Below are 27,140 nucleotides of genomic sequence, written 5' to 3'. Positions count from 1 at the left end.
TAATTGGCTAATGTAAGGCTAGACACCGTTGTCGACAGGCTGTCAGCTCCCCAATTCGTACTGACAGGCTTACTTTGTATGGTTATGATATTCGATCCAAGTTGGGATCAGACTTCCCCTTGTTTTTTCTGTGCGAAATCTCCGCTAGCATCCCCTTAGTCTGCGCCACAACGATAGTTAATCTCGTATGCTGGCTTGCTGGCACAGCACAGTCAGCTCCTGACTCTCTTTCGCACCGCGTGGTCAAACGACAAGATGCCGTATTACCTAGATGAAGTAATAGTTACACACCAATCCGGCATCTAAACGTACCACCTCTGACCGCAATGACTCTCGACCCAAGGGTCGGTATAGAAGCGCGCACGGCCGATTGCCGCCTTCCATAGGACCGGGGTACGATGTGTAGGCTTTCTCATCCATACATAGTACCTACATGCACCATACTACGTAGTAGTCGGCAACTCACTCCACAAAGGGCTCTCAAAGACATTGAATGGACCCGCAGCTGGGTCGAGCGGCCGAGGAGGGTATATAACCTGGTAGGCGCCTCAATGGCAGCTTGGCTTAGGCTTTGCTTCCTTAACGGTCTCGATCGTCTGTCACTCGTTATATTTCCTATAGTCATCGTATATATATATATTTAAATATATACGGTTACTATTCGCAACCATGAAGGTCTCTGTCGCTCTTTTTGTATCGGCCGTATCAGCCGCGTCGATCCCGTCCGTCCAGCAAGGTCTCCCGCTCGACACTTTCGGACAGGTCCATTCGATCTCCATCGAGGATGCTATCGCCAAGATCGATCTCCTCGGAACCAACTTCAGCGCTCTGCCGATCTCGACGTTTGCTAAGGAGCTTCTTCACGATGTTTTCAGCCTCTCCGACGACGAGAAGATGAGCACCGCGAGTGTCGACAGCACCGAAAGCACCGACGCCACCGGCGCCTGTACCAACCCGGCCATCCGTTATGAGTGGGACAACTACTCTTCTTCGGACAAGCAGGCTTTCGTCGAAGCCATCCAGTGCTTGATCAAGAAGCCCGCTTCGGGCAAGTTCTCCCCGGCGAAGAACCGGTACGAGGATTTCGTGCGCCTGCACCAGTCGTACTCGCCCAACATCCACAGCAAGTCTACGACTCAGCAGACGCACAAGTTCCTGCTGTGGCACCGGTACTACGTGTGGGCTTTCGAGCAGGTTCTCCGCGACGAGTGCGGCTTCAACAGGGCGATGCCGTGGTGGGACGAGAAGAAGTGGGCTGGAAAGTTCGCCCAGGCGACTATCTTCACTGACCAGTACTTTGGGAACCTGCCCAGCGCCAACAACGGTGCTGCCGTCTGTATCAACAGCGGAGAATTCGCTGGCCTGCAGCTAAGTCTCGGACCCGGCATGGCCACCAACAACCCCCACTGTCTCCAGCGTGCCGTCAACGAGCAGACCACTACTCAGACCGGCCAGAGCTCCTGGGACGCCTGCATGTCGCGAACTTCGTACCCTGACTTCCACAGTTGCGTTGAGTTTACGTGAGTTTATTTCCTATCTTGTGAATATAATCTATACATTCAGTAACTAACATCGTATACAGTTTCCACGCTCAAGGCCACAACGGTGTTGGCGGTCTGATGGCCGATGCTATTGCCTCGCCCGGCGACCCGGCGTTCTTCATGCACCACTTGTTCGTGGACTACGCTTTCCGCAAGTGGCAGATCGACGACGCATCGCGAACCACGAGCATCAGCGGGTGCGCCGACAGCACCAACTGCTCGCCGTTGACTATGGACACCATGGTCTACATCGGCAACATCTGCGGCGACAAGTGCCCCGACCTCAAGGTCCGCGACATTCTCAACACCCAGTCGGGCCACTTCTGCTACCGCTACAACTACTAAGCGTGTAGCTTTTTTCTTCTTCCCGTGTTATGAATACCACTGTACCTAGAAACCACTGCCATGGCTTAGACGAGGGGTCGGCGCGTGCCGAACGCAAATAAGATACCAACCAACTACAAATAACAACACATATCTACCTACCTGACTCACGTATATAGAAACTAATACTATTGTAATTAGACAAATCTATCTCTAATGTTCAATGGCACGTTTCCCTCACGCTGCTGACTCGACGTGACACAATACTCTTCGTAGACTACCTACCTACCTAACCCAGAAGACTAAACTTCTGTGTGTAGCCGTACTGACTTATCGTACATGACATACCTCCGATAGCTTAGTAGGCATGTTACGCTTAATTAATCTACGGAGCTCCCGATCGCGAGAATGGGAAGAATGACACGAACAAGCAAATCTGACATACATATCTACCTCCTAGTTAGAGTACGTAGAGTCGTACCGAGTATAGGTGTGGCCTACGAACAACACATCTAGTGTATGTAGGTAGCTACTTAACCTAAGCTAATAGGTAGTATCGTACGACGCGAAGTCCTAAATCGCGCGCTGCATTCGTTGTCTAGATTTTTTTAGTTATAGGATGCGAGGGCTACCTTGTCCTTGCCCGCCTATCTATTTTTAGAGATGCCTTACACAGCGTCTTGTACGTAGGTAGGTATGCACCTATGCTTGCTTCCTACCGCCGTATTAGGCATGTGTATAGGTATGTATCAGGATTACGACTCAGGGTTTCTATTCCCCAAAGTTGAAAATTTACTATCTATTCTGGGCGGATCTAGTTTCACGATGATTAATTAGGGTTATTTGGTATATCGTTGTTTCGAGCCTTTCTATGTAGGTATTTTTCACTGATCGATTGAAGAGTCCCCTAGTTGATTGAATAGTCCCCTAGTTGATTGAATAGTCCTTATCTGATCCTAGGTACTCTCGTATGTTCTGGAATCATATTTGCTTTTGGCGGCTCGATGCTCTTCGTATTACTCTCAGCGTATGTATGTATGTATGTATGTCCGTATGCAGTAAGCACAAGATAGGTAATAGAGAACGCCTACCTGTGTGTGCGTGCCGTCTCGGCACTCGCCACTTCGTATGTAAAGACGGTTGACCGCTAAGCGAGGAAGTATTTCCGACGCCATCTTCTTGGTGGTGGTCATCTCGACACTAACCAAGCGTCTTGGCCTCAAACCGATCAGGTGGATAAAAGATGATGGCATATCAGATGCTAGCGTTGATCTATTAAGCGAAATCGTCGACGGAACCGGCATACTCCCATGAGTTTAGTATGAAGTCAACAAAGTCATCTGACATGACAGCTCAATACGTCTAGGTATGAAGTAGCTTTTGAGTTTTCTTGAAAGAACAGCTCTGTTGCTACCCCGCTCTGTTTGCCACGCACCGACGTTGAGCTATGCTGAGCTCAAGCTTAAAGATCATATATAGAACCTTCGGTAAAGCTTCTGATTGGTCAATTGCTTAAAGCTATAACTCTTTGGTGGAGGGACGGGTCGTCCCATGCTGCTTTCGATGGGTTTCTATATATGAGGTAGACAAAGGACGTTTTGTGAGTTTTGGTGATGAGCTCATCGAGTTTGCTGTCGCTGATTTCTCCAAGTTTCAATTATATGTTGGGATATCCATTCATAATCGCTGCAGCTCTTAGCTTCTTACTATGTACGGAATACTAAGAGCACACTATGCAAATTGTGCATAGCTAGTGCACCGATTCCATGGCATGGTGACCAACTATTCCTACACGTATATAGTAGCCGCCCCTTTTACTGTTAGAGCAAGCTCAAATAAGAATATATGTTCGAAACCGAGGTTATCAGGCTGAATATCCTTTTGTTGGACTGAATGCGTTTGCTTGCCGTAACATTAAATGTCTCTGGATCTTCAGGAACCAACCGAGACAGATGGGGAAACCTAGGGTAAATATCCAAAAGATCCCTAATGGGATGGGTGGGCTTTAAGTGCTAGGGTTGGTGTGCATCCAGCTTTTTGGGACCATCTCGAGCCTGTAAGCGTTTGGCGAGTGGACTTTTCTCTCTGCCAGTGCCTGCATGACACTAATAAGGAATGTTTCGTTACCAAGCTGCCAACGCACACTTTGGATATTTTTTTTTCCCCCTTCACCTTTTCCTTATGACATTCTCATGATGTTGATGACAGGAAATGTCCCGGGTATCCTAGCCCCCGCCGAATTTTATTTTCCTGCCTTGCTCCCGTCTCCTGGGTATTACCTAGGTATTATCACTTCTGCGATCTTGGTGAGAGTGTGCACTGTGCGATGAAAGCTGGGCAGATTTAGATTATTGCGACGTCATACCCTAGCCTTTCCCCAGCTTTGCAACTATCGTGGAATCCTCGAGCTATGTAAAAGTACCTAGGGTACCCAGTTTGACGATGTCTAGGTAGGTACCTATTGGAGAGATATTGAAACCCCGATAACCTTACCTATCGCATTAAGATGGGAATTTGGATGCAATCGAATTCTGACCAGTCATCTACCGAGTACTGAACGAATAGCTAGAAAGTTCGTCCAATATAAAATGGTTGTTGAAGGATCCCAACGGCGAAATCAAGTGAATGCATGTAATCCTAGGACCACCTCGTCTGCGTGTGTTATACATATTGGGTCCTTCATACAACAAACGGGATGAAGCAACGATGAAGGGAACCTATTGAAACAAATAAGATATTGGAATAATCTCCGTGTCACCTCTCTTAATGTCTCTTAATACTACGGTGATAATGATGCAAGACCAGTTGGAAGCTGGAAACTGGAAAAGAGAAAGTGGACCGTGCAGAAAGCGGAAAAGAAAAGAGGTAATCATCTTAAATCGTACCTTCCAAGTCGTGTGTCGTGTCTTAATGTCGTGTCCAGAAGGAGCGTCTCTTAATCTTAGCCAGGTTTTTTTTTCCTTAAAATTTACTTACCTACTTACCTAAACGATAAGCCATTGAAATGCAAACATGCTAGCAAATACTTCTTTGTTATCCAAATATTCAAACCCCCTAAAATCCTATCATTCGCTAAGTCTGCAGTTATTCCAGCGACAGGGCAGCGCTGGCGCTGCTGTCGCCGCTGGGTTTGCATGGTAACGTAGGTGGTACATTTTGGGCAGCCGGTTGCTAGGATATTTAGGAAGAGATGCGCTGGGAGACCGGCAGACCGGGTGACTGAGAGACTGGGAGACAGAAGCAAAAGAAAAAAAAAAACAATTGTAAAAGACTTCGACGTCAACATTTACGATAATACGCATAATACGCGTTACACTCCGCTCTTTTTTATCCCTAACGATATTCACCGTCTTCACCTCACGTTTGAAGACCGCCGTTACGCATCCCCGCCGACCGGGTCGTCGCGATTATATCTATCCTCAAACACAAACCAGCCATCCGTATTTTCCACATTAGCCCAGCCTCCCTCTTTACAACCTCCATCACTAGATCTTACTATCCCTCACAACAAACACCTTTCCCCTTGAATCTGGAAGTACCAATTCCTATCCCCCCTTACCTAAAGATACCTACTATACAATCCCGCTTACTTTGCATTCCCTCATTTTCCTCTTCGACTAAGCCCAGCCCTGCTGCGTTGCTTGGTCGTACACATTACCTACCTACATACATCTGCACATCACCCTAAGTTTTGCAGCCAACCTCTCATATTTGCGCTACCTAAATCGAGGCCGAGGCTTTGGCTTGTTTTTTTTATGGTTTTGGTGCATAGTTAGGACGTATTCTTTTTGCGAGTGTCTCACCACGATTGTGGTGACTGCTCACATTGTCGAACTCGGCTTCGGATTGCGCTGGTGGGGAACCGACAGCGAAGTTGACAGAACTAAAGTCTACCGCATCTTCTTACGACCGTCACGACCGTTACGAAATTTCTACGCCAACACACCAGCGCCAGCAGCACGGACTTCACCAGCAACCGCCTCAACATCCTCCGCCAGATCGAAGATCCACAGCTACCCCTTCCTCAGTTCACCGACTTCGTAGGACCCCGCGCTTCTCGGCTTCGCCTATCTCCCAGCCAGACGCGCAACAGGCGCGCCAGCCGGTCAATCGAGTTACTGTTACTCTCGGGCCTCAAGGGCGTTACGTTCTAGCGGGTGCTGATCAGCAAGCTCGGAGAGACCGTCCAAAACAGCCTAGACGGCAGCTTTCCCAAGGGAATTTAAGTAACGATTCCGAAGCGACCTCAAACAGCCCTCCCGAGCCACTTTTTGAGGCAAGGCGGCCTGTTCCAGACCCGAATAGACCCGAACCGCACCCAGCCCTTCGCATCTCGAAGCAAACTCACAGCGCTATTTTGTATGCTCTCGAGCAAACATTACGCGGCCCTAGAGAGATCTCGGAAGATTTGGTCGAGCTATATTCGCCAATGGCCGATCTTATGGGAGGCAGAGGCCCTACGACCTCTAATGGCAATGGCGCTTCGCAGGCACGACCTACTACGGCGCGAGCAGCCGTCGGCTCTCCTTCGGGAATTAGAGGTCCTAGGATAATTATGCAGGAGAGAGCTGCGCGAGAGGCTGCGCGTGAACGACAGCGCGAAGAGCAGGAGCGTGAACGCCTAGAGAAGGAACACGCCGAAAACGAGATGCGTTTGCTAGAAGAGGCAAAACTAAGAGAAGCAGAGAGAAAAGATGCGGAGCGCCGAGCCGCCGCTGCTGCTGGCGCTGGTCCTTATGGAGCTGGTACCGTCCCCGCCGGCACTGATCCCACTACTTCCCGACGACCCGCGCAGCCAGCCGCACCTGGTCGCACAACCATAGATAATAATGCCCGCCAAGCGGGACAACCGCGAGTTCCTACGGCAGCCCAACCGTCGCAGTCGGCACGACATGGGCGAACTACTTCCGATACGCAAGGAGTTCCCGGCACCTCTTCCGGCCCCAGAGCAGCCGGCCCTTCTGGAACCCAACCCCAACAGCAGCAGCCTCCTCAGCTAGGCGAAACTTCGACAGCTCTCGGACGAGGTAGAAACTCGTTCCCTCACGCATTTGAGCGCTGGGAAACTTTGTCAGCTCATTGGGAAGGCCTTACTAGCTTTTGGATTCGTAGATTGGAGCAGAGTGCGCAAGAGATCAGCCAGGATCCTATCTCTCAGCAGCTATCACGACAAGTGACGGACCTTTCTTCTGCAGGTGCTAATCTGTTCCATGCCGTGGTCGAACTGCAACGCCTACGGGCTTCATCGGAGCGTAAGTTCCAGCGCTGGTTCTTCGAGACCCGCGCCGAGATAGAGCGATGTCAAGAGGTCACTGGTATGCTCGAGGCGGCTCTCGAAGAGGAACGCAGAAGCAGAGCCGACGCGATTCGTGACGCCGTCGAGCACGAGCAAGGCACTTCCAAGATGCAGAAGCAGATAAATGAGCTACGCAAAGAATTGACCATTTCTAAGGAGGAAGCCAGGCGCGCGTGGGAGGAACTTGGACGACGGGAGCAAGAGGAGCGTGATCGCACTATGTCTTTACAGCTTGGCCAACCCACCATCGTTGGCGGTGTTCAGGTCGTTCCGATGACGCAAGGTGTGGGCCGCGGCCACACTCAGCGAGACCCTCGCTCTTACAACCAAACGGAGCCGGCGGATTATGCTCAGTCGCATACCTCGCCTAGCGCCGATCGTCCTCAGTACTCTCAAGCCCCTGCGGTCAAGTCGGCTCCGGCATCGCGTGATAATAATCCCGCTTTCCAGACACCCTCGTCTGTCCAGCACCAGCAGAGCTACGGTTCCGAAGGAACCTACAGCGAAGGTCAGTACATCAATGGTATTGCCAATAGCGCAGCGAGAAACCCCGTCCGAGACACGCAAGAGCACAATCCTTCTGCACATACCAATCCAACCCGTACCCATGCTTCACAGGGTTCTGACGTTGCAGCAGAAGAGTTCGAGACCCCTGCTACTCAGCCGGCCGTCTATCAGCCGACTGGCCCGGGTTCTCAACAACCTCAACAACAACAGCAACCGCAGTACTCGGCAGCTCCGGATTATAGCGGTGCCGGATACTCGGGGCCTTGGGATGATGTAGGTAGTGTTCCGCGTCACCATCACCCCACACGCTTGAGCGACGTGCTCGAGGAAGAGGAAGAGCGTAGCCGTACGAGCGCGAGCCAGAGTCAGGTCAGCCGGCCTTAATGCTTACATGGTACCGATCTCTTTATACGGATTCAACCTGTTTTACAACCTAAAGTCACCGAGATTGACATGCATCATCGAATCCTGTTCTTGTTTGCGCAAAATACCAGAACCGTAACCACGGATCTTTTAAAGGACGACATCAAGTCGTTCGCTTGTGTTAGCATACTCTTGGCGTTCGTATGGGATTTCCTAACAATTCGATGCCAGCCAAGACTTCATCCATTGATGATTTTACCTGGAGATTCTTTTTCTTCGCTTCCTCCTTACTAGTATTAGGACGGAGCTTTTCCTTCGGCGTATGGAGGCATTGACGAAGATCGACGCAGCTGCGTTCGCCGGTCTGTTTCCGTTTTCAGCAGAGTATGGGTAATATTGAGTGGTGAGGGTAGTGTAAGGAGTGTACAGGAAATGGTCTTGGTTCGGCAGGTGGGCATTCTGACGGCATTTGCGAAAAAAACAAAAGACTTGCGACTTGCATTGGGCATTTTATCTTACTATTCACTTCCAACACTTGACCTTTGCAAAGAGGTATTGATGATTGACGGATGTTTCTTTTTTGGGGAGGGCTTTACGACCCCTATCGAACTGTGCATAACGAAAATGAGTTAATAACGTCGGTTTCGTTCTCGGCAGGAAAGGGGTGGCGAGGAGAAGACTCGAGGATAGGCGAGGTTTTGCCTCACTCTTCCTCTGCAGAGAAATTGTACGAACTGGCTTTTGTAAGTTTAATAATAGATGATGACAACGGAATGCAATTTGCCGTTACGGTTCCCCTCCATTCCGGAACATGTGCTCTATATAGTCTCAGTATCCTTGTTGAACGAAGAGGTTGACGTAGGTTGTCAGCCAATCCGGCTTTGGAATTGAGTGGTAAAGACCTAAAGGTAAGATTGTGTTACGTCTACATAATGTACTTCAGCTCTATAAGATTCGATATAAGGTTAGGAGATACGTATGTAGGTACATGTATTTATGTGGCTGAAGCTACCACAAGCGGCGTACCTTAGGTATTCGGCCAGACGCCAAGACCCCGGAAATAGCCGACCTAGGAATTATCTCAACTGACCATTCGTCGAAGCTCCATACAATAATTTTTAAGCTAGGTACCTACTCGAACAGCCCAAATCGAATAGACAAGTCGCAGATCTCGCAACCCGTAAGGTGCTGGTGTTTACAAAGATGTCGCATTCAATAGCAGCTCCGCAACGGCTCATACGGCCTCTTCTGCAAACCCGCCCTCGAACGCAACAATGCCGCCGCTTTCTCTCGACGTCCCCCTCCACTTCGACATCCTCTCCGCGACGACCCACCGCAGTACTCTCGCACCCCCAGCAACAATGTACAGCCAACGCTCGACCCTTGGAGCAGCGACGATATAAGTCGAAGACGGTGGAGGAGGCGCTTAGTAGATACCGGACAGGGCCCTTCTCGTGGAAGGCAGGCTTGCTGTTCGTGCTCACGAGCGCGGGGCTCGTATGGTACTTCGAGCACGAGAAGCAGCGCATGCAGCGCAAGCGCTTGGCCGAGGCTACCAAGGGTGTTGGGCGGCCTAAGGTTGGAGGGGATTTCGATCTGATTGATCAGGATGGGAAACCATTTTCGAGTAGGGATTTGAAGGGTCGACATTCCCTGGTGGGTTTTTATTGCCTCTGCTAGGAAGATTAGAATTGGCGTAGAGTATCAGTATAAGGAATTGCTAGCTAACGTCCTATCGACAGGTCTACTTCGGATTCACGCACTGTCCGGACATCTGCCCGGAGGAACTCGACAAGATGGCGCGGATGTTTGACCTAGTCGAGGAGAAGTTGCCGGGAGCCCTGACGCCCGTGTTCGTGACGTGCGACCCGGCGCGTGACGACCCCAAGGTGCTCAAGTCGTATCTAGCCGAGTTCCACCCGCGGTTTATAGGGTTGACGGGCACATACGAGCAGATCAAGGACATGTGCAAAGCGTACCGTGTCTACTTCAGCACACCGCGAGACGTCAAGCCTGGCCAGGATTATTTGGTCGATCACAGCATTTACTTCTACCTGATGGACCCCGAGGGCGACTTCGTAGAGGCACTGGGACGCCAGCATAGCCCCGAGCAGGCGGCGAAGGTTATATTGGATCATATAAAGGATTGGAAGAAATAAGTGACCTGTGATATTATCTAGTTACTCGGTTGATACTATGATGTATCAATTCTGCCCATACCCATAAAGGCGTGCTGTGTATATTGTATAAACAAAACAGGAATCGATGCGCGAGCCTGGGCTGGATAATTCACCTCTACGTTGTATAAAGATTACCATTGCCATTAACAAAATACCCATCTTCGCCTCAAATATAAAATACAAAGTCCTACTCTATGCATTAAAGGTGATGGTCATTAATTGAATTTATCGAGTTGCACGGCCTCCGGAATGGAGCTCCGATAAGAACCGGTCCTACTTATTTCGATAACGCATTGGAATGAATGAGTCGAACTTACCCAATCAGCCAATTTATTACGATGATCAATTCGGTTTGAATCTGAACTTAACACTACATACTACGTACATTAATTAATCACCTCCAACTCTATCGCAAGGGAATGTGGCAATTGTGACGGTATTTATAGTCTAAGTGAGATATGATTTGTAGGTAAATTCAACGGCCGATCCTTAGTGCCTCTCTCCCTCTCCTCATCCTTCACGATGAAGGTATTTCGCGCTCGCCCATTTCTTGGCGGCGCGGTGTCGGGCTACACTCCTTTACTCCACTCAACTACTCGAGCGCCGTCGTGTCCGCTTCGGTCTATCAGCTGTTCTACGCGAAGACGAGGCATAGGTGTAAACCACGTGCGGTCGTCTATACAGCCTAGATCCTTCGTCGGTCGTCCCTATAGCATCGATCATAAGGCCCCCAAACCACCGCCTTTCGCTTTCGCTTTTGAGTAAGTGAGAGAACAGGATTCTATCCTATCCCAAAGAAGGAGACCCCCGGTAGAGAATAACAGGTAGCTTATATAACTTACAGTATCGATGGCGTCCTCCTTCACGTCTCAAAGCCGATCCCCGGCGCGACGCAGACCTTGGAGTTCCTCCAGAAGCACAACATCCCGTTCATCCTGCTGACCAACGGCGGCGGCAAGCATGAGACGGAGCGTGTGGAGGACTTAAGCGCTCGCCTTGGCGTCGAGTTGTCTACGGATAACTTCATCCAGTCGCACACGCCCTTCCAGGAGCTAGCCCATGGCCGCGAAGGTGGCCTCCGCGACAAGAACGTTCTTGTCACGGGTTCCGACGCTGCCAAATGTCGTGTTATCGCCGAGCGGTACGGCTTCCGGCACGTCATCATCCCCGCGGATATCCTAGCGGCCCACCCCACAGTCTTCCCTTTCAACCCGCTCATGGCAGAACTCTACGCAAAAACAGCACGCCCGTTACCGTCACCAGACCCCAAAATCGACGCTATATTCGTCTTCAACGACCCGCGCGACTGGGCCCTCGACAGCCAGCTCATCGTCGACTTGCTCATGTCGAAAGACGGCGTCCTAGGAACGTACTCCCCGCGCAACGGGCTCAAAGATCTGCCGAACAACGGGTGGCAGCGGGACGGACAACCAGCCCTCTTCTTCTCGAACCCGGATCTGTTCTGGGCGGCGGCGCATCCGCACCCGCGGCTCGGGCAGGGCGCCTTCCAGGCCGCGATCGCGGGGATCTGGCGCGAAGTCACGGGGGGCGCGGCGGAACTCGAGCGCGTTACGATTGGTAAGCCGCATGGGGCGACGTATGAGTTTGCGGAGCGCGTGCTTAATGCGCACCGGGCGGCGGTGCTTGGGCTAGACCCGGAAAAGGGGGGCCGGGAGCTAGGGCAAGGGGTGTTGGAGAGGGTGTATATGGTGGGGGATAATCCGGCGAGCGATATCCGCGGGGCGAACGAGTACAAGAGCCCCGAGGGCACGGATTGGAAGTCGGTGCTTGTGCGTACGGGGGTCTGGAGCCCGGAACGAGGGGGGGATCCGGTGTTTAGGCCGGGGGCTATTGTTGATGATGTCAAGGGGGCGGTGGAGTGGGCGTTGGAGCAGGAGGGGTGGAGGGAGAGGATTTGATGGAGGGGTGTGTGTGGGAGGGGGTAGTATGAGTATGAATATAGTTATGTGACATTGCTTATCAAGTGAAGCTGTGGAACTATGTGTAAAGGTTGAGATTAAGGAGACTATGGTTAATTTATATTGACATATTACGTCGCCGGCGGGCTTTAAATGTATATGTTGTTATGCCGATTTCTTTCTATTATTACTTCTTTTACTGTATGAAGATTGGTCTTGCCTTCCTTAACTGTTATTAATGAGCCTTGAATTATAAATGGCTTGGTTAAAGTAAGTCCATAAGGTATAAATATTGCTTAAGTATATACGGTCCGGCGAAGACCTTTTTATGTTTAAGTCATTACAACCCCTTAATATATGAGACGATTATTCTTTCATATAAAATTAAGGGTTAGAATTTATATCACCTTGGCTACCTAGTTATTATAAAGAAATACTTGTTTACCTAGAATGAAATTACCTATTCGTATAAATTAAAAGATCTTGCATTTTAAGACTTCCATTTGACGTGTACCTATAAGCCAGTTATATTTTAGATATGTCCTTAAGTACGAACTAGCTACAGTACATGTTTTCACTTATATCAACAAACAAGACTTTAAAAAGCTTTAAAACATACTCCTGTAAGAATAGTACAAAAAGCCCAACCAATCAAATTTAATAGTGATGTACTGTAGTTTGTTCGTACATAAGGACATAGTTATTGGAAGATAGATTACTATTATACTTTTTTAAGCATATGTAGTTGTCAGCTTGTCACTCTTATTACCTATATGGACCTCCCCTCTTACATAATTCTTGAAACCCGAGATGAGTAACAACCCATTCAAATTTCAAGTCAAGACATTATAACCGGTAGCTTGATTCATTAGTTGTACGACGCTTTCAAGGAGTTATGAGGAAGGTTACACGTAGCTGAGCTGTCACGCTGTACATAGTAGGTAACCTATGTATACCTTAGGTAATCCTTCGTTATCTATGTACATGTTATTACGTCATTCAGGTCTAGCACGTGCTTCTAGAAATGCGTCTAAGAGGTGGAATTCTAGAACGTCAGTATGCCTCGAGCGTTCAATGTTCAGAGACCCGACAGCCGCCAATCGTAGATTTTTACCGCATTATTATGATATGAGGTTTCTAACATCACCTTGCCGTTGTACGATCCAGATTTTAATATATGGTACCTATCGTTTACACAGACCTAACACCCCATTATCCTTAGAACGGAAGCAACTGCCTTTCGCAATTAATTTAAGGTTATCATAAGGCAGCATAAGGGTACATTTCCTGCGACGTATGCTGCAAGGGGTTCCCGATACTGCGGATTCGCGACTACCCGATAGCCCTGGCACTTACCCTATTTGACAATACTTTTTTTCTATTACCTATTATTTTCTTGATATGCGACTTCTTATCAATTCATCTTCTTAACAATCTTTCGCATTCACAACTCGCACAAAACAAAGCCTGTTTTGCTCCCCTATTACCTATGCCAAGTGCCATATGCCGTATATCAACTAACCTTTATCTTTTATCTTTAACAAAAGAAACCTATCTATCACTAGCTTTCTATAACTGGTCTAAACACATACATACCATCATCCCCCCCATTTGCCACTCATTTATTTGGAGATCTTTCGACATGTCTACGTCTACGCCGACCCTCACGGGCGAGGGGCAACCGCTCCGGTCTGTCTTGAAGCAGGACGATGACCTGGAGAGGCCGTCTTTTCAAAATACTGTCATAAGTGCAAAAGGTTGGTTAGTTTAATTATCTTTACCTTTCACCGTCGGGAGCTACTATGTCCCTCATGTCCTCCGCCTTTTCACTAAGCTATCTGGTCGCGTGAGGTCTTGATGGTAATCTGTATTACCTTGCTGCCTGGATGGATTCTGCATATGCAGCCCTTTTTACTGGAAAAGGCAGTGGGTAGTTCTAGACTGGAGAGTATCGCGATCGCCGAACTCGAGGACATACGCATCCATGTGCCAAGCGTCAAGTAAACGAGGCTCGGTATATAAGATAATCTAAAATAGAAAAAAAAAAAAGAAAAAAAGAAAAAAATTAACGCAGGTATCCATTCGTGGAAGCCCATGAGGAAGCTCTCGTGTGCTTTCTGCTGTCCGCAAATTTTATCCCTTACTGTCACACTATGCTTACTCTATCTTAGCCGTACAGATAGCTGAACCTGAACCGGATCAGGACAATTTAGAGGAAATACACCCTAAAAGACAATATTCGGCTGGACTTGCGAAACGCTTGAGCGGCCGTCCACCCATGTTAGACCACACCTCTTCTAGGACTTCGCTCCAAAGTCAGAACAGTTTAGAGCCACAAAGTAGCCATGCTGACAGCCAGTCCCCTCATCACAATCCGCAAGATGGTGGACGTTCGCATTCTCATCATCGTCATCATCACCAATTAGATAGATTTGTTGCTCAGGTCGCCGATTGGTTAGAACATGAGCGAGTTAAGAGACAAAATAGGCGGTCGAGGAGGGTTCATTCGAACAGACGGAAATGCGCCAAAGATGATGCCGACAAAAGCGACACGCAGCAGCCGTCCGAGAGAGCTAGGGCGTACTCTATTGATTCCCAATCTAGTGACACATCTTTTGAGAGACTCCAAAAGATTGTTGACGATGGCATGAATGCCTTGGGTCTCCATGGAATTCCGCACTATAACCCAAAGTTTGGGAAGAAGTTATCGCGGAAAAGATCCGCCACTATGCATCGAACGATCTCATCCGACACAGAGTATCATGACGGCGATATTTTGGTTCCAACATGTGACGCAGTTCTCGATAATTCCAAAACATTAGGCTATTCTGGGGGGAAACCTTCTTCCACGGATGATGTTTCTTCTTTTCCGAGTAAGAAAGAGGAGAAGGAGCGGAGAGCTTGGATCACCTTCAAGAATGAAATCATCAAGTTGGCTCATACCCTAAGGCTCAAGGGCTGGAGAAGGGTTCCTCTGGATAGTGGAGAGAGTATCGACGTGACGCGCCTCAGTGGGGCGTTGACGAATGCTGTCTATGTTGTCTCGCCGCCAGATAACCTATTGGCGACAGGCGAAGGATATAAGAAAACCCCCGCGAAATTATTATTGAGAATTTATGGTCCCCAAGCCGACCATATCATCGACAGGGAGAACGAATTAAATGTGTTACGAAGGCTTGCGAAGAAGAAAATTGGGCCTCGTTTGTTGGGGACATTTACTAACGGCCGGTTCGAGCAATACCTTAACGCTGTCACTCTTACTGCAGACGATATCAGAGATCCAGATACGTCGAAGCAGATCGCCAAGAGAATGAGAGAGTTACACGATGGAATAGAGCTCCTGGACAGGGAAAGGGATGGCGGGCCTATGGTTCTGAAAAATTGGGATACTTGGCTCAATAGAACTTCACGTGTGATTACCTACTTGGATCGAAAAATCCTCTCTGGTAACCCTGGTCCCGTCAGGGGCCCAGCAGATACATGGAAGCTGCGAGGTCTTGTCTGTGGAGTTGAGTGGGCTGTGTTTAAGGAGCTGGTAGATAAGTATCGGAGATTCTTGGACGATTACTATGGCGGCTCCCGTGCTATACGGGAGAGTCTGGTGTTCGCACATAGTGATGTAAGAGCATATGTCCAACTTAATATTCTAAAATTCTATACTAATCTGCGGTAGACTCAATATGGCAATATCTTACGCGTCCGGCCCGACGATAAGAAGTCGCCTTTACTTCAACCCAATTATGAACATAAGCAGCTCGTGGTCATAGACTTTGAGTACTCGGCTGCCAACACGAGAGGTTTAGAATTTGCAAACCACTTCACGGAATGGTGTTATAATTACCACGACGAGGATGCCCCTTTTGCGTGCGATACGACGAAGTATCCCACACCGGAAGAGCAACGTCGTTTCATCCGGGCGTATGTCAACCACCGGCCCGAGTTTCCGCATCCGGGTGCTTCGACGCCGAACTTGACGCCCCTAGCGACCCCGACTTTACAGCCCAGCACGCCCGGCCTAGTTGCTACAAGCCTTAGCTCCACAAGCTCGATCCGGGAGTTCATGCTAGACTCGCGTGCGCCGCCGGGCGGCTGGAAAGAAGAGGATCGCCGTCGCGAAGAGCAGGCCGACACCCAAGTTGACGCATTAATGGAAGAGACACGCATCTGGCGCGTCGCAAACAGCGCCCACTGGGTCGCTTGGGGCATCATGCAGGCCAAGATACCCGGGTTCGATGAGAAGGTTCCAGATGATGTGGAGGGAGTCGTACAGCAGACAGCTATCGCAGCACCAGAGGAAGAAGCGGGTGACGCAGCCGAGTTCGATTACCTTGCGTACGCGCAGGACCGCGCTATGTTTTTCCTTGGCGACTGCGTCAAGTTGGGCTTGGTCACGGAAGAAGATCTACCCCAGGAGGTAAGGGGGAAGATCAAGTACGTGGATTTTGAAGAAGTATTTGTTGGTGGTGCGATGGGGAAGAGGTAGCTAGCATATATATGATTGGAAGGGAGGTGTAGCGAGCGATGCGTTGGCCTTGGAATACGCTTTCAACAGACGGACAGGCAGGCAAATATGTTGGGTTCTTTCTAGGAGAGGGAACAATGTGGGAATAGGAGGTAGTTTATGTGCGGTACACAACTTATTACCTAGCAGCGAGCGAGCAATGAATACTTATCTAGGTAGGTTAGTGTATCTACCTCTCATAAGAAGGCTACTTACTAATCGAGTAGCGAATGAAATCCAAACGAAGATACATAAAACTCAAGTGTGTTGTTATATCGCCCTTTTTTGAGATGTCTTGGTCTTGTCCATCGTATGTATCATAGCAAATATCCCTCAGAATGCATTTGTTATGACCCCCGATATATATACCAGTGCGGACCTACGAATACGGCTTTACACACGGGGCACCTTTAGTCCTAGTTAATATGAACCCATGCGCACATCATATATAGGTACCTTATATACCTATATATATATATATATATATCCATAACGCCCCGAAGGGCTTACTTAATACTATGTCCGGTAAGCAACGCACACACATACACGCACACATACACATACACACACATATATCGACGTCTATCAGTCCCATCTGTCAGGTACTTTTAACCTGGAATAATATTGGGAAGTACGGTATTAAACTACCAACCACAATGGTATAGGTAGTTGATATTTATTAGGTATGTATATGTAAGAGTGAGATAGATAGATAGATAGATAGATAGGTACCTTGAAAACAGTCGCGTAATATAACCCAGACAGAAGAGAGAAAAAAGGGTGGGTAAGGTCGTAGTTGAGAAGCATCATGGATGATATACCTATGGTAGTTTACCGAGATACCCTCGTTTCCATTCCTGATATCCGGGAATCCTTCTCGGGGAGTTAGTCGGCGTCGAGGAGGTACAGTATGTAGGTAGGTAGGTAAGTAAGTATCCTTTATGCACACCGAAACAATTCCCGCAAGGTAGGTACCTACCTGTCAGGCTGATTGATTGTCTGGTTTTCTGATGCCGTCTTAATACCGGACATTCCGAAACATCTACGAATTCCCTCTCCAGCTGTTGCTATTTGAGCAACCTGTTATGCTCATTGTGTCGAGGCGCGAGATAAAGGGGCTAGCAGCGAACCGCATATTGATATGAATATCATAGTATCACTAATGTAAGCTACCTAACATAGCATTTACCCCTAAATCCGCACACAACACCCGGTATTTCAACAACAACAGCAACAGCAACAATAATAAAGAGCCCACGAACAACGAGGCGTTTCTTTTCTCCCAAAGCTTTTTAGAACGAACATTATCTGTATACAAAAAGGCATATTTTCAAGCGACGAGCCCAACCAGAGGTATCTTTCCGTAATGACGACGCGCAGCCAACGATATAATATAACATGATAAGAGATACACGAATAGATTTTTTTTTTAAAAAAAAAGTGTATAAGCATATTTTGCTCGCTTACTCGCAGGGATATCCAATCTCGTGACAAAGGGGGTATTGTGAAGAAGAAGAAAATAGTATAAATGATAAGCGGCAAGAAAAACCACCAACGCCGTAGAAGTCCCCAGAAAAAAGTAAGCCGTGAGGCTATCCCCTTCTTGTCCAGCCGCGAGGCTCCGTTCATCTTCGATAAATATGGTATGAGAAAGCAGTAGATATTTTGTTTTTTTCTTCCATATAGCACCCTGTCAGCCGTAGAGAAGCGTGTTCCGCCTCCTCAAACATCGACATTGCCTTCCCGAGGCGGTGCTATGGTTACCCGCCGGTGCGTCCGAGGTAGCAATCGACTCAGTACCTCGGTCGTTCCCCCATAGTCGTGTGACCTTGTGCTTCTATTCGCCCGTGCCATAAAATTTTGATGCCCCTTTTCTCTGCGTCCAGCAGCAATTTTTCCATTAAAGACTGTAAACCGAGTGGGCTTCGAAGCCCTTCTCCCTCCCGAAGCGGAATTGCATTCTAATACCCCGATCCACGGGATAGCAGCTAGGTTTTCTCCATTTTAATAACCATTTTTAGTGTCTATGTCGGCGACCGGAAGAGGTGCCTTCTTGTCGATGCGAATGGCTGTGACGATGAGAGTGGTGATGATGTTCTCGACGTGATGCGCTCTCGAGTTCGCGTCCGAGATTCTCGACTCGTTGTCGGTAATCCCTTACGATGTCTCTAATGTGGGCGATGCGATCAAAGTCGAGCTCAAGCTCGTCGATCTGAGCCATAATACCCTGAAAGCGCGCAATTTCAGCATCGGCATTGTCCACCAGGTTGCCTGCGTGGTCATACTGCTGCATAGTCACGACGGAGCTCTGTTCGCTGAGATACTCGATGCGCTGCTGGATCTGCTGCATCAAGCGGTCAAGGTGTCGTGCTAGCGCAGCAAGGCTTGAACTATCGAGAAGGAGACGGCCTTGGGAAGAGGCCCGGCTGGCGGCGCGCGAGGAAGAAGAACCGGCCTGAGCTTGGTGGTAGCGGAGGAGATTTATTTCCTCTTCGGTCAGGCCCAATTGCGTGTCCTCGACGGCATTGGCTTCTGTGGACGGCATGGCTCTGCCGTATGAGGCGACGGTGTTTTACTCGTGCGTCTACTCGTGCGTCTGCTCGTGCGTCTGCGTCTGCGTCTGCAAACTCGCTAGGAATCGAGCGTTGTGTAGCGTCGGTATGGCAGGGGGTGAGAGCACGGCGGTGGTAAGCGGGGAGGATTCGGATGCAACGTCGTGTACTGCTGGTACGGTAGAGGTTGCGACACCGTTTTGTCAAGCGTCGTGTCGGCCGCGACTCGCGGCTTCATTGTCTCGGGATGGCGAAAGGACAGTATCGCAGCTTAGTGCAATGGCAGCATAACAAGATTATGAGCTGTGAGGGCTGTGAGGAGAGTCTGGAAGAAGTCTGGGAGGAGGAGGAGGAATTCGGTTGGACGGGGGACTCGAAAGGGAAACTCTCTTGGAGTCTCGAAGCTGGATAAGGGTTGGCAGGGTTTGTAGAAGATGGAGGGGAGATGGACGGCTGAATTTGGGACGGGCACCCTGTATCCAGGTTCTTTTTTTGAAATTTGGTGATACAACCGGCAAACGACCTACTCCCTCTTCGTCATACTATCAACCACAAATCTACCACACCCATACAAGGAGACCTTGTTGCTTTTCCTCGGCGCAATCTGAATCCTTCGCGGGATAAGACAAGGAATGCCAGACGGACAAGACGGACAAGCCGTGTTTTGGCGGTCAGCTGCAGTAGTTTCTCTCTTCTTCGGTTCCCCGCAAAATATTAAAAAGGGACCAAGGGTATCCTCAGTTGTTTACGAAGCGGTGGTCATATCTTCCTTCGACGACTCTGTGTTACCCTGAGAAGGGAGCCCGGGGGGGTATGTAAAGTGGTGAAGGTGGTGAGGTAATTAAGGGAGCTTGAGAACCGAGAGACACCTATTGTGTAATATCAGAATACATAGTTAAAAGCTGTCGTAAGTTGGTTCGACGTTTTCAAAAATTAAAACCCTTGTGAACTGGCGGGGCCAATTGCAACCTGGACATCGGAGCATTTGGGCATTTGGAGAAGATCATAGGCCACTGGTGGTCCAAAAACAAATATCGACCTTTTCCAGATTAGCTTTCCAGATTAGCATCTCTCGAATATTGAATAGTTACCTTGAATAGTTACCTACCTTACCCAAGTAGTACTATAGTAAGTATTGACTATAGTAAGTATTGAATATTTCAGGACTCATGTCCCACCCGAGCCGAGTTGCTGGTTTCCCTTATCGTTACAACGCGCCAAATGATACAAATGGCACGTTCCCCTGCGTTGAAGGGCATGGATCTCGCGTCGATCAGAGGTTGAGTTAGCGCTTATAAGCCACCCATGAGCACCCATGAGCATGGGAAGAAAGATGGGATCGTGTAATAAAATTCCATCTCCGAGCTTCCAATAGCTCGGTAAGAGATTTCAATTTTCCCTTGTATATAGAATTGCCACTTTTATTCTTTATTTTATTTTGAAAAATTCTTTTTGTAGCACATGGTCTCATTAATAAGAGTTCCATATGGGTAGAAGGTGGAAAAGCTGTAAGCGAAATGTAAAGTGCAATATTAATTCTTGTAGGGCTAAAACTCCGGCTGAAGTAACGGTATAAATAAGGTAGTCGCAGTGTGTAGTGTACTTCTTACCTCTTACCTCTTACCTATCAGTGGAATTACCGACGTCATAAGTCCCTTAGGTACCTGAGCTATCTTTCTAAAATGTACTAATTCCGTACCAACATTGAACATTAAAGTGCCTACGTCAAAAGTATCAACGTACATCATAAGTTATAACAAGGTCCAACTTGAGCCTCATCAACATATCGACATAATACATCTCATCCTCTCGATCCTTCCCATGCTATGCTATAGCACATAGGGCTTAGGCTGACTCGGCTTCTCTGCCTATGTTAGGTACCTAAGGTAGTTAGGGCCTGCATCACGTCTGCAGTTCGCTTCGCATATATTAGGCCGTGATCTACAATGCATTGCAGAACAGAAGTCCCCCCCGGCATGTCTCGATCGAGCAGCGGACGTCAAACCTCCGCCATATTCATAGCAACAGCAGGCTAGATGTCTAGAAACCTACCTAGATCCAGATCCAGATCGCATTGCGCAGTTGCAATGAAGGCTTAGGTTGCTAATTTAGACCACTAACGAGGAAGAATGAGCTACATCGCCCGGAATCAAGGCCCTGAAGAGATTTGGAGAAATAAAAAGACCCCGTAGCTCGTATGTTCTCATCGCGATATCGTAGATAGGTCGCACCTATATAATTGTGAAGTGCCCATCATGTCCACTCGCTCTGATTGTATGGTAGAGATGAAAGAGAATAAGCGTCTTGACTGCAACGCTCAGATAGTACTTCTTGAGAGCGAGGTTATTCTGCTAATAAGATGCTACTTGAGAAGCTTTCATACCTCCTAGGCCTCTTCTGTTCCTTAGCCGCGGGAACAATCCTCCAGAACGGCCAGGTGAGGATCACAGATTATCCCGATACCAAAATTGATATCTCCTCGTACGACTTCCAGACTTACGATGCGAATGCTACCGAGCTGTCTTACAAGGGGAGATGGGACTCCAAGAAGGTTTCCTGGTGGTCGTAAGTTGTTGAATCCATAACTAGCTTAAACGATAAACATGATATGTCAACGAGGGACCTGACAAAGTGACGGTTGAACTAGAGCTCCCGGACTTGTCTTTGGCTTCACGGGAGATACTGTTGCCATCACATTCGGAGAGTTAACTACGGATACGACACTCATCGGGTACAGAATAGGTGGAATGGATTGGACCTTCGGTAAGTTCAAACCCAAAATTGATACCCCTATTTATATGTCTTCAGTAACTAATACGTACTACCTAGTAAGTAGAATATTGCCCAAGACCTAATACCTAATACCATTATATCTTTCCGTGCTATGTATTATCCAGCCCTCACCCTAAGAAGCACGTTCGACTATACCATCTTAAAGGAACAAGTACCTAGAAGCTAAGACACCATCCCTCAACCCCCAGACCAACGTAACCGCAGGCGCCACACACCTCCTAGCCTCGCCCTCCACCCCCGGCATCAACGAGACCTTCCCCATCAACCCCCTATCCTTCGAGCTGCGCGTGACAAACTGGGCCTACGGCGTCCAAATCGACAAGGTGCACGTAGCACCCGGCGAATCGCTGATCAAGATCCCGCCGCACACTGGGCGCACCGTCGAGTTCATCGGCGACAGCCTCTCGGCCGGCATGTACACGAGCTACGAGGGCCTGTCTAGCTTCGCGTACGGCGTCGGCGCCGGCCTCGGCGACGCAGAGTATTACGTTACCGCGTACCCGGGCATCTGCGTCGCGGACCAGGACTGCTGGGGAAACCCGCGCGGGCAGGTCCACCAGTGGTTCTACGCGTCGGATACGAGCTGGCGGGCGGCGCAGATATGGGGAGGTGTGTTTTTCTCCTTCTTCTCCTTCTCCTTTTCCGCCTAACCTACTCTTATACATATCGCTATCCGGCCAGATTTTCTTGATAGTAGCTAGCTACCTAGGTACCTACCTATGTATAACTAGCAGGGATATATATATATGACTGCTCGGTGAAATACCTTGTATGCTAATAGAGGACTCCCGCGGTAGATGAGCCGGAGCCGTGGGCCTTTGAGAAACAGGAGACGACGCCGGACATCGTAATTATTAACCTCGGCACCAACGACAACAACGCCGCGAACAACGTCAGCACGGAGACGTACGTCGACGCTTACAAGAAGCTAATACAGGGCGTTCACGGGAAGTACCCCAAAGCACAAGTCATCGTGATGGTACCGACCCCCTTTCCTCCTTTCCCCTTTTCTTCTTAAAAACTTGCCCACGCCACACCAAGATAACTAAAACCTCCCGTCTCACCCAGCAACTATGGATGGGCTTCTACTCCTACGGCAACAGCTACCAGCAAACCCTAGGCTACGAGCAGGAGCTCAAAGATATCGTGTCCTACTTCAATTCCGACGAGTACCTCTCCGCGCCGACGACCTGGGACGGTACGACGAACACGACGACCGTGCTGGACGCGCCGAGCGAGTCTTTCGTGCATTACTTTAGTACCAAGGGCATCAGTAAGTTTTCTTTCCTTTTTTTTCTTTGTCCCGCCCAGCTTACCTGTCCGCCTACGTTCTCTTGCTATGAGATGAGATAGGTATATGTATTAACGTATTTCGCCTTCTCCAGTGCAGCACAATGATATCGGACCGCAATGGCATCCGACGGACGTCGGTGCTATAAAGGTGGCCAGTCACTTGACACAGTTCATCAAGTTGACATTTGGTTGGGAACTAGTTGCTACTGGTCCCGAGTATGTACTCCCTTTCATTTCTTGTAGCTACTTTATTTTGTCCTCCGATGTTCTGGTATAGGTCTGGCTTTTGTAGGCTTGTCCCTGTGAAACCATCGGCTTCTAAACATAACTACCTATTTAACTTGATTGTGTGCTCTTGTGTTAGGTAGTAGCTAACTCTATGCTGTACGTAGGATATTCCATGAGACGCTGTACTGGAACGACCAGCAGAACTACTAGACCAGTATCTGTTTACTAGAACACATACCGATGGTAATCTAGATGGGACCTCGAGGCATATATTAGGAAGACATTGATCATATCTAGTTTCTTCTAACTTGACTGCACATATAAAATAGTCTAGGCCGGTATCAACGAGATAGAGCTTTGGAAAACGTTAAGCTTAGCATTGATGTGTACTTGCTGTACCCTTTTACTCTATATTGACTATCTATTCGCCGTATAAGAACAACTAAGAAAAGATGGAATTATAAAATAGAAACCTGCCATTTCTCGCCCGGAAGACGTTGAAAAATAATACGTAGACGATATATTACAATTACACTTACCTCTTAGGGTGAAGGCCCAGGCTAATTACTCCAACTATACGCACGATGTATAATTCGGCGACCACACATCGTACAGATAGTTGACATAAGAGACGTCAAGTTCCTCGCGTGAGTCGTATCGCCGACCGGCACGCATGCGCATCCGTATCCGTATCCGTAGACTGCCGCCGAAGAATTCATGCGGGAACGAAGTGCTCCAACGGGCCTTACCATGCCGAAACAAAGCTACCCAGCATTAAGCCATCACGAAGATGCCCTGCTCCTACGTTTCGATCATCAAGCTACTCTAGAGCCCAGGATGGATGCTCCGCGATACGCGTATGTATGACAACCTCGCAAATCAAGCCAACGCCGTTCGCCAGCCTTCTCTACATACACAAAGGTGGAGTCTCGCGCGGCTCTTCGTGCGGAACCCAGCGCGAACCGACTCTGAACCCGGCCCTGTAAGACTCCGGAAAATATCCAACCCGCGACGTCTGCGACAGCTATCGTGTGAGCTACCTACCCCTGGGGAGATCGGCCAGGGTATCTTTTACAGCCCGAATTTGTGGTCGACAGTCCCAGCCCCCCGCGCGCGCATTGACGAAGCGGTAAGTTCCTTTTTCCAATCCCATTACCTACTTTCTAGCACGCGTCGAAGATCGAAGATGAATTAGCTGGAGCTATTCATGCGTCGCGAAAGGAAAAAAAGGGTCTGGCTAGAACCGGTTATTCGTGCTAAGCGAAGCTTAACGCGGGAGGAAGACTGCATTGATCTGAGGCAGGGAAAGAGAGTTAGCAGGGCTGAAACCGCCGTCGAGAACAAGGGTCCGCACGCTTTTCTGCGAGTTGATCATTATCGTCTACATTATTCGAGCATCAAAGTTGTCCGGCGAGAGACGACTGAGATGCGTGAATTGCATGACTTGGAAGCGGAATCCGAGGAGCGAAAACAGAGTCTTGCTACGTTCGTGCGGGTTTAGCAAGCGGACATAAGAAATTCACCGCCAGGCACTTGCTTGACTACCTATGTACAGAGATGATAGAAGCCTAGGGATTCCGGTTCGGAAAGGCTCCCAGATGCCAGGCGCGCACCAGCCTCCCAGTTTACGACTTGAGGTTTGCCAACGCATACCGCTAGGCGACTATTGGACTTATCTCCTATTGCATTCCTAAACAGGCAATCCTTTGAAGATAGTTATCTTTTCTTAGAATAGTCAGTTAATAAGAAAACTTTCACCGTCAGCAGGTATTACTAAAGCGGTGGGAGTTCCCGAGTAATTCGATGCCAGACCGCTCTCTACACATGTATGTAAAATGACCGGGATCCAGATAACCCTGGTACGGGTAGATCTCGAGCCGTGGATGACGAAACGCTCGGCCACGATACCCCCTTGTCCTGCCTTTTCCTGCGCACTGGGAAAGAGACGGTTCTGACATCGTCAAAGCTATCATCGCTGACTCGCTAATACGAGTTATCAAATCAAGGTGTTTGGGCGATGGAGTGTTGGCTCCGAGAAGAGACAACCTAGCACGGAGAAAAGGTCCTGTTTGCGGTACTCTAAGGATTCGGAATTTTCCGCGTACAGAGACTCATTACTCTCTTAGGCTCCCAAGCCTTCGGACGGGAATAGTTGAGTCGGTCCTTCTAGAAGCTGGGACGGTTGCAGGTTGCAGAACGGAGCAGCACGCGCAAGTCTTGTGACCTAAAAGATCACGGGTTATCGCTCGCTGTTCTCGCGAGCCACGTTGGCAGAGTTGCGGACGAAACACAAAACACTCAGTTCCATCAGCTACAACGCTGACTGGATGCGTCGTCGGAACCTGGCCGACCGAACCGTGGGGGAACGGGAAATGCCCCCTTACCCCTGTGAGATACCAAGACTTTGAAACCAAGATAGTTGCAGATCTCGAGGATTAAGTGACCGCTTTTTTTTTTTATTGTTCACTTAGTCTTTACTCTGGGTACCTATGTAGACTAAGTAGTAGACTAAGTAGACTCGGTGAGATTGATATTCGTATCTTAGCCATCGTCAGCGCTCATGCCGCCTTTTTGGCTGACGGCGGTGTCAACGGCTCGAGGCTAGCCCTGCAGAAAACGTACGATTTGCACAGATTAGATCGAGGCTACCCAAATAAGGGTTTACCGACCGATATGATGTGTTATGTCGCAGCTCGCGCTAATGTAATCGACGGCTGTCCCGGATATCCGCAGGGTGCGGCCGCGTCTAGCGGTGGAGCTCTAGCCGACGCAACGGCGCTGCTGCTATGAGATTAGGTGGATGTGCCGAAGCTGCGGTAAACCTTGAACCGATGGATGCATTAGTAGGTACCGGGGACTGGTCTAATCTACGGACATGACTCCTAAATTTGGGAGAAGGCTTGAGTCAGTCTAGTCAGTCTCTGTCTGTCTGTCTCACTCTATTGACAAGCCCCTATCCCGCGCTGACTGGGACTTGCGATGATAAGCGACTGCGAAAGGAGTCGGCCGAGGATAGCGTCTCTCGCGCCGAGAAACGCCAGCGTGTCTTCCTCGTTGGTCCTTGTTGGTGACGTGTGACGCGAAAGATGGAAAGGTGCATGATCTCGTAGAACGAGGAGCGAATCAATAGAAAGAAAAAAAGCTAAAGACTGTTAAAAACCGCTAGGGCCGCTCTAAGTCCCAAGCGCCTGTACATACATACACTATCGGGGATGTGGGGCCTTTTTAATCCATGAGATCCGCGCTGCTGCGTTGGGGGATGTGTCGCAGGGATTTGATTGGAACGTGAACTTTGAATCTTCATACCTTGCATGTATACATGTACAGTACGAAATACTTGGTTATAATACATCTTACCTATCATTAAGAGATTTATCATTCGTGAGTTAAATGGATATATTAAATTAATACGATGTCTAAGACTTGGAATATAAGAGATATGATATAATAGGAATTAAAGCGTTGGATCGGTCGATCGTGTTTAATATTTGTACCTAATTATACATAGTAACTCACATATTGTAATGCCTTTATTCACTTACCTAAGGGATGAGGGGTGGCCACCGAGAATTGGCTTATACAATACTAATAATCTAAACGCCGATGGAATACTTCCATTAGTTACCTATCAGAATCAGACTTG

General features: G+C 48.7%; 8 protein-coding genes across 8 annotated transcripts; 7 read left to right on the top strand and 1 right to left on the bottom strand.

The window, feature by feature from the left end:
- Positions 1-669: 669 nt before the first annotated feature.
- Positions 670-1,886, top strand: F5Y00DRAFT_252071 (Di-copper centre-containing protein; the record flags this gene model as incomplete). Its single annotated transcript, XM_048009892.1, has 2 exons — positions 670-1,520; positions 1,583-1,886. 2 exons carry the CDS (start codon positions 670-672, stop codon positions 1,884-1,886), a joined length of 1,155 nt encoding a protein of 384 aa, XP_047866670.1.
- Positions 1,887-4,658: 2,772 nt separating this feature from the next.
- Positions 4,659-8,052, top strand: F5Y00DRAFT_252070 (uncharacterized protein; the record flags this gene model as incomplete). The annotated part of the gene is made up of 3 exons (XM_048009891.1): positions 4,659-4,730; positions 5,596-5,629; positions 5,735-8,052. 3 exons carry the CDS (start codon positions 4,659-4,661, stop codon positions 8,050-8,052), a joined length of 2,424 nt encoding a protein of 807 aa, XP_047866669.1.
- An 870-nt stretch (positions 8,053-8,922) lies between these two features.
- On the top strand, positions 8,923-10,392 carry F5Y00DRAFT_231936 (SCO1 protein). Its single transcript, XM_048007094.1, has 2 exons — positions 8,923-9,687; positions 9,774-10,392. The coding sequence occupies exons 1-2, from the start codon at positions 9,235-9,237 to the stop codon at positions 10,188-10,190; spliced, it is 870 nt and encodes a 289-aa protein (XP_047866668.1). The 5' UTR covers positions 8,923-9,234; the 3' UTR covers positions 10,191-10,392.
- Positions 10,393-10,733: 341 nt separating this feature from the next.
- Positions 10,734-12,130, top strand: F5Y00DRAFT_252068 (HAD-superfamily hydrolase; the record flags this gene model as incomplete). The annotated part of the gene is made up of 2 exons (XM_048009890.1): positions 10,734-10,972; positions 11,056-12,130. 2 exons carry the CDS (start codon positions 10,734-10,736, stop codon positions 12,128-12,130), a joined length of 1,314 nt encoding a protein of 437 aa, XP_047866667.1.
- A 1,102-nt stretch (positions 12,131-13,232) lies between these two features.
- On the top strand, positions 13,233-16,990 carry F5Y00DRAFT_231930 (kinase-like protein). Its single transcript, XM_048007093.1, has 4 exons — positions 13,233-13,887; positions 14,302-15,749; positions 15,804-16,807; positions 16,859-16,990. The coding sequence occupies exons 1-3, from the start codon at positions 13,620-13,622 to the stop codon at positions 16,611-16,613; spliced, it is 2,526 nt and encodes an 841-aa protein (XP_047866666.1). The 5' UTR covers positions 13,233-13,619; the 3' UTR covers positions 16,614-16,807; positions 16,859-16,990.
- Positions 16,991-18,454: 1,464 nt separating this feature from the next.
- On the bottom strand, positions 18,455-19,303 carry F5Y00DRAFT_27936 (uncharacterized protein). The gene has a single exon (XM_048013428.1). It carries the CDS (start codon positions 19,174-19,176, stop codon positions 18,649-18,651), a length of 528 nt encoding a protein of 175 aa, XP_047866665.1. The 5' UTR covers positions 19,177-19,303; the 3' UTR covers positions 18,455-18,648.
- Positions 19,304-21,542: 2,239 nt separating this feature from the next.
- F5Y00DRAFT_268157 (SGNH hydrolase-type esterase domain-containing protein) lies at positions 21,543-24,023 on the top strand (the record flags this gene model as incomplete). Its single annotated transcript, XM_048012199.1, has 7 exons — positions 21,543-21,748; positions 21,831-21,946; positions 22,136-22,585; positions 22,774-22,955; positions 23,045-23,249; positions 23,362-23,485; positions 23,662-24,023. The coding sequence occupies 7 exons, from the start codon at positions 21,543-21,545 to the stop codon at positions 23,705-23,707; spliced, it is 1,329 nt and encodes a 442-aa protein (XP_047866664.1). The 3' UTR covers positions 23,708-24,023.
- A 224-nt stretch (positions 24,024-24,247) lies between these two features.
- Positions 24,248-26,287, top strand: F5Y00DRAFT_260184 (uncharacterized protein; the record flags this gene model as incomplete). Its single annotated transcript, XM_048010984.1, has 4 exons — positions 24,248-24,354; positions 24,419-24,626; positions 24,693-24,982; positions 26,014-26,287. The coding sequence occupies 4 exons, from the start codon at positions 24,248-24,250 to the stop codon at positions 26,285-26,287; spliced, it is 879 nt and encodes a 292-aa protein (XP_047866663.1).
- Positions 26,288-27,140: the final 853 nt, after the last annotated feature.

Source organism: Daldinia vernicosa, assembly GCF_022497035.1.
Source record: "Daldinia vernicosa strain CBS 139.73 unplaced genomic scaffold F5Y00scaffold_13, whole genome shotgun sequence".
NCBI lineage: Eukaryota > Fungi > Ascomycota > Sordariomycetes > Xylariales > Hypoxylaceae > Daldinia > Daldinia vernicosa.
The sequence above is the reverse complement of the archived record's forward strand: the minus strand, read 5'-3'. Positions and strand labels throughout refer to the sequence as shown.

Bases quoted from the DNA above. Each gene is read 5' to 3' on its own strand.
- F5Y00DRAFT_231936 (XM_048007094.1), top strand. From the start codon at position 9,235: ATGTCGCATTCAATAGCAGCTCCGCAACGGCTCATACGGCCTCTTCTG. The intron at 9,688-9,773 runs GTGGGTTTTTAT...TCCTATCGACAG, and splicing joins TGAAGGGTCGACATTCCCTG to GTCTACTTCGGATTCACGCA.
- F5Y00DRAFT_231930 (XM_048007093.1), top strand. From the start codon at position 13,620: ATGCCAAGTGCCATATGCCGTATATCAACTAACCTTTATCTTTTATCT. The intron at 13,888-14,301 runs GTTGGTTAGTTT...ACTCTATCTTAG, and splicing joins TACTGTCATAAGTGCAAAAG to CCGTACAGATAGCTGAACCT. The intron at 15,750-15,803 runs GTAAGAGCATAT...AATCTGCGGTAG, and splicing joins TGGTGTTCGCACATAGTGAT to ACTCAATATGGCAATATCTT.
- F5Y00DRAFT_27936 (XM_048013428.1), bottom strand. From the start codon at position 19,176: ATGCCGTCCACAGAAGCCAATGCCGTCGAGGACACGCAATTGGGCCTG.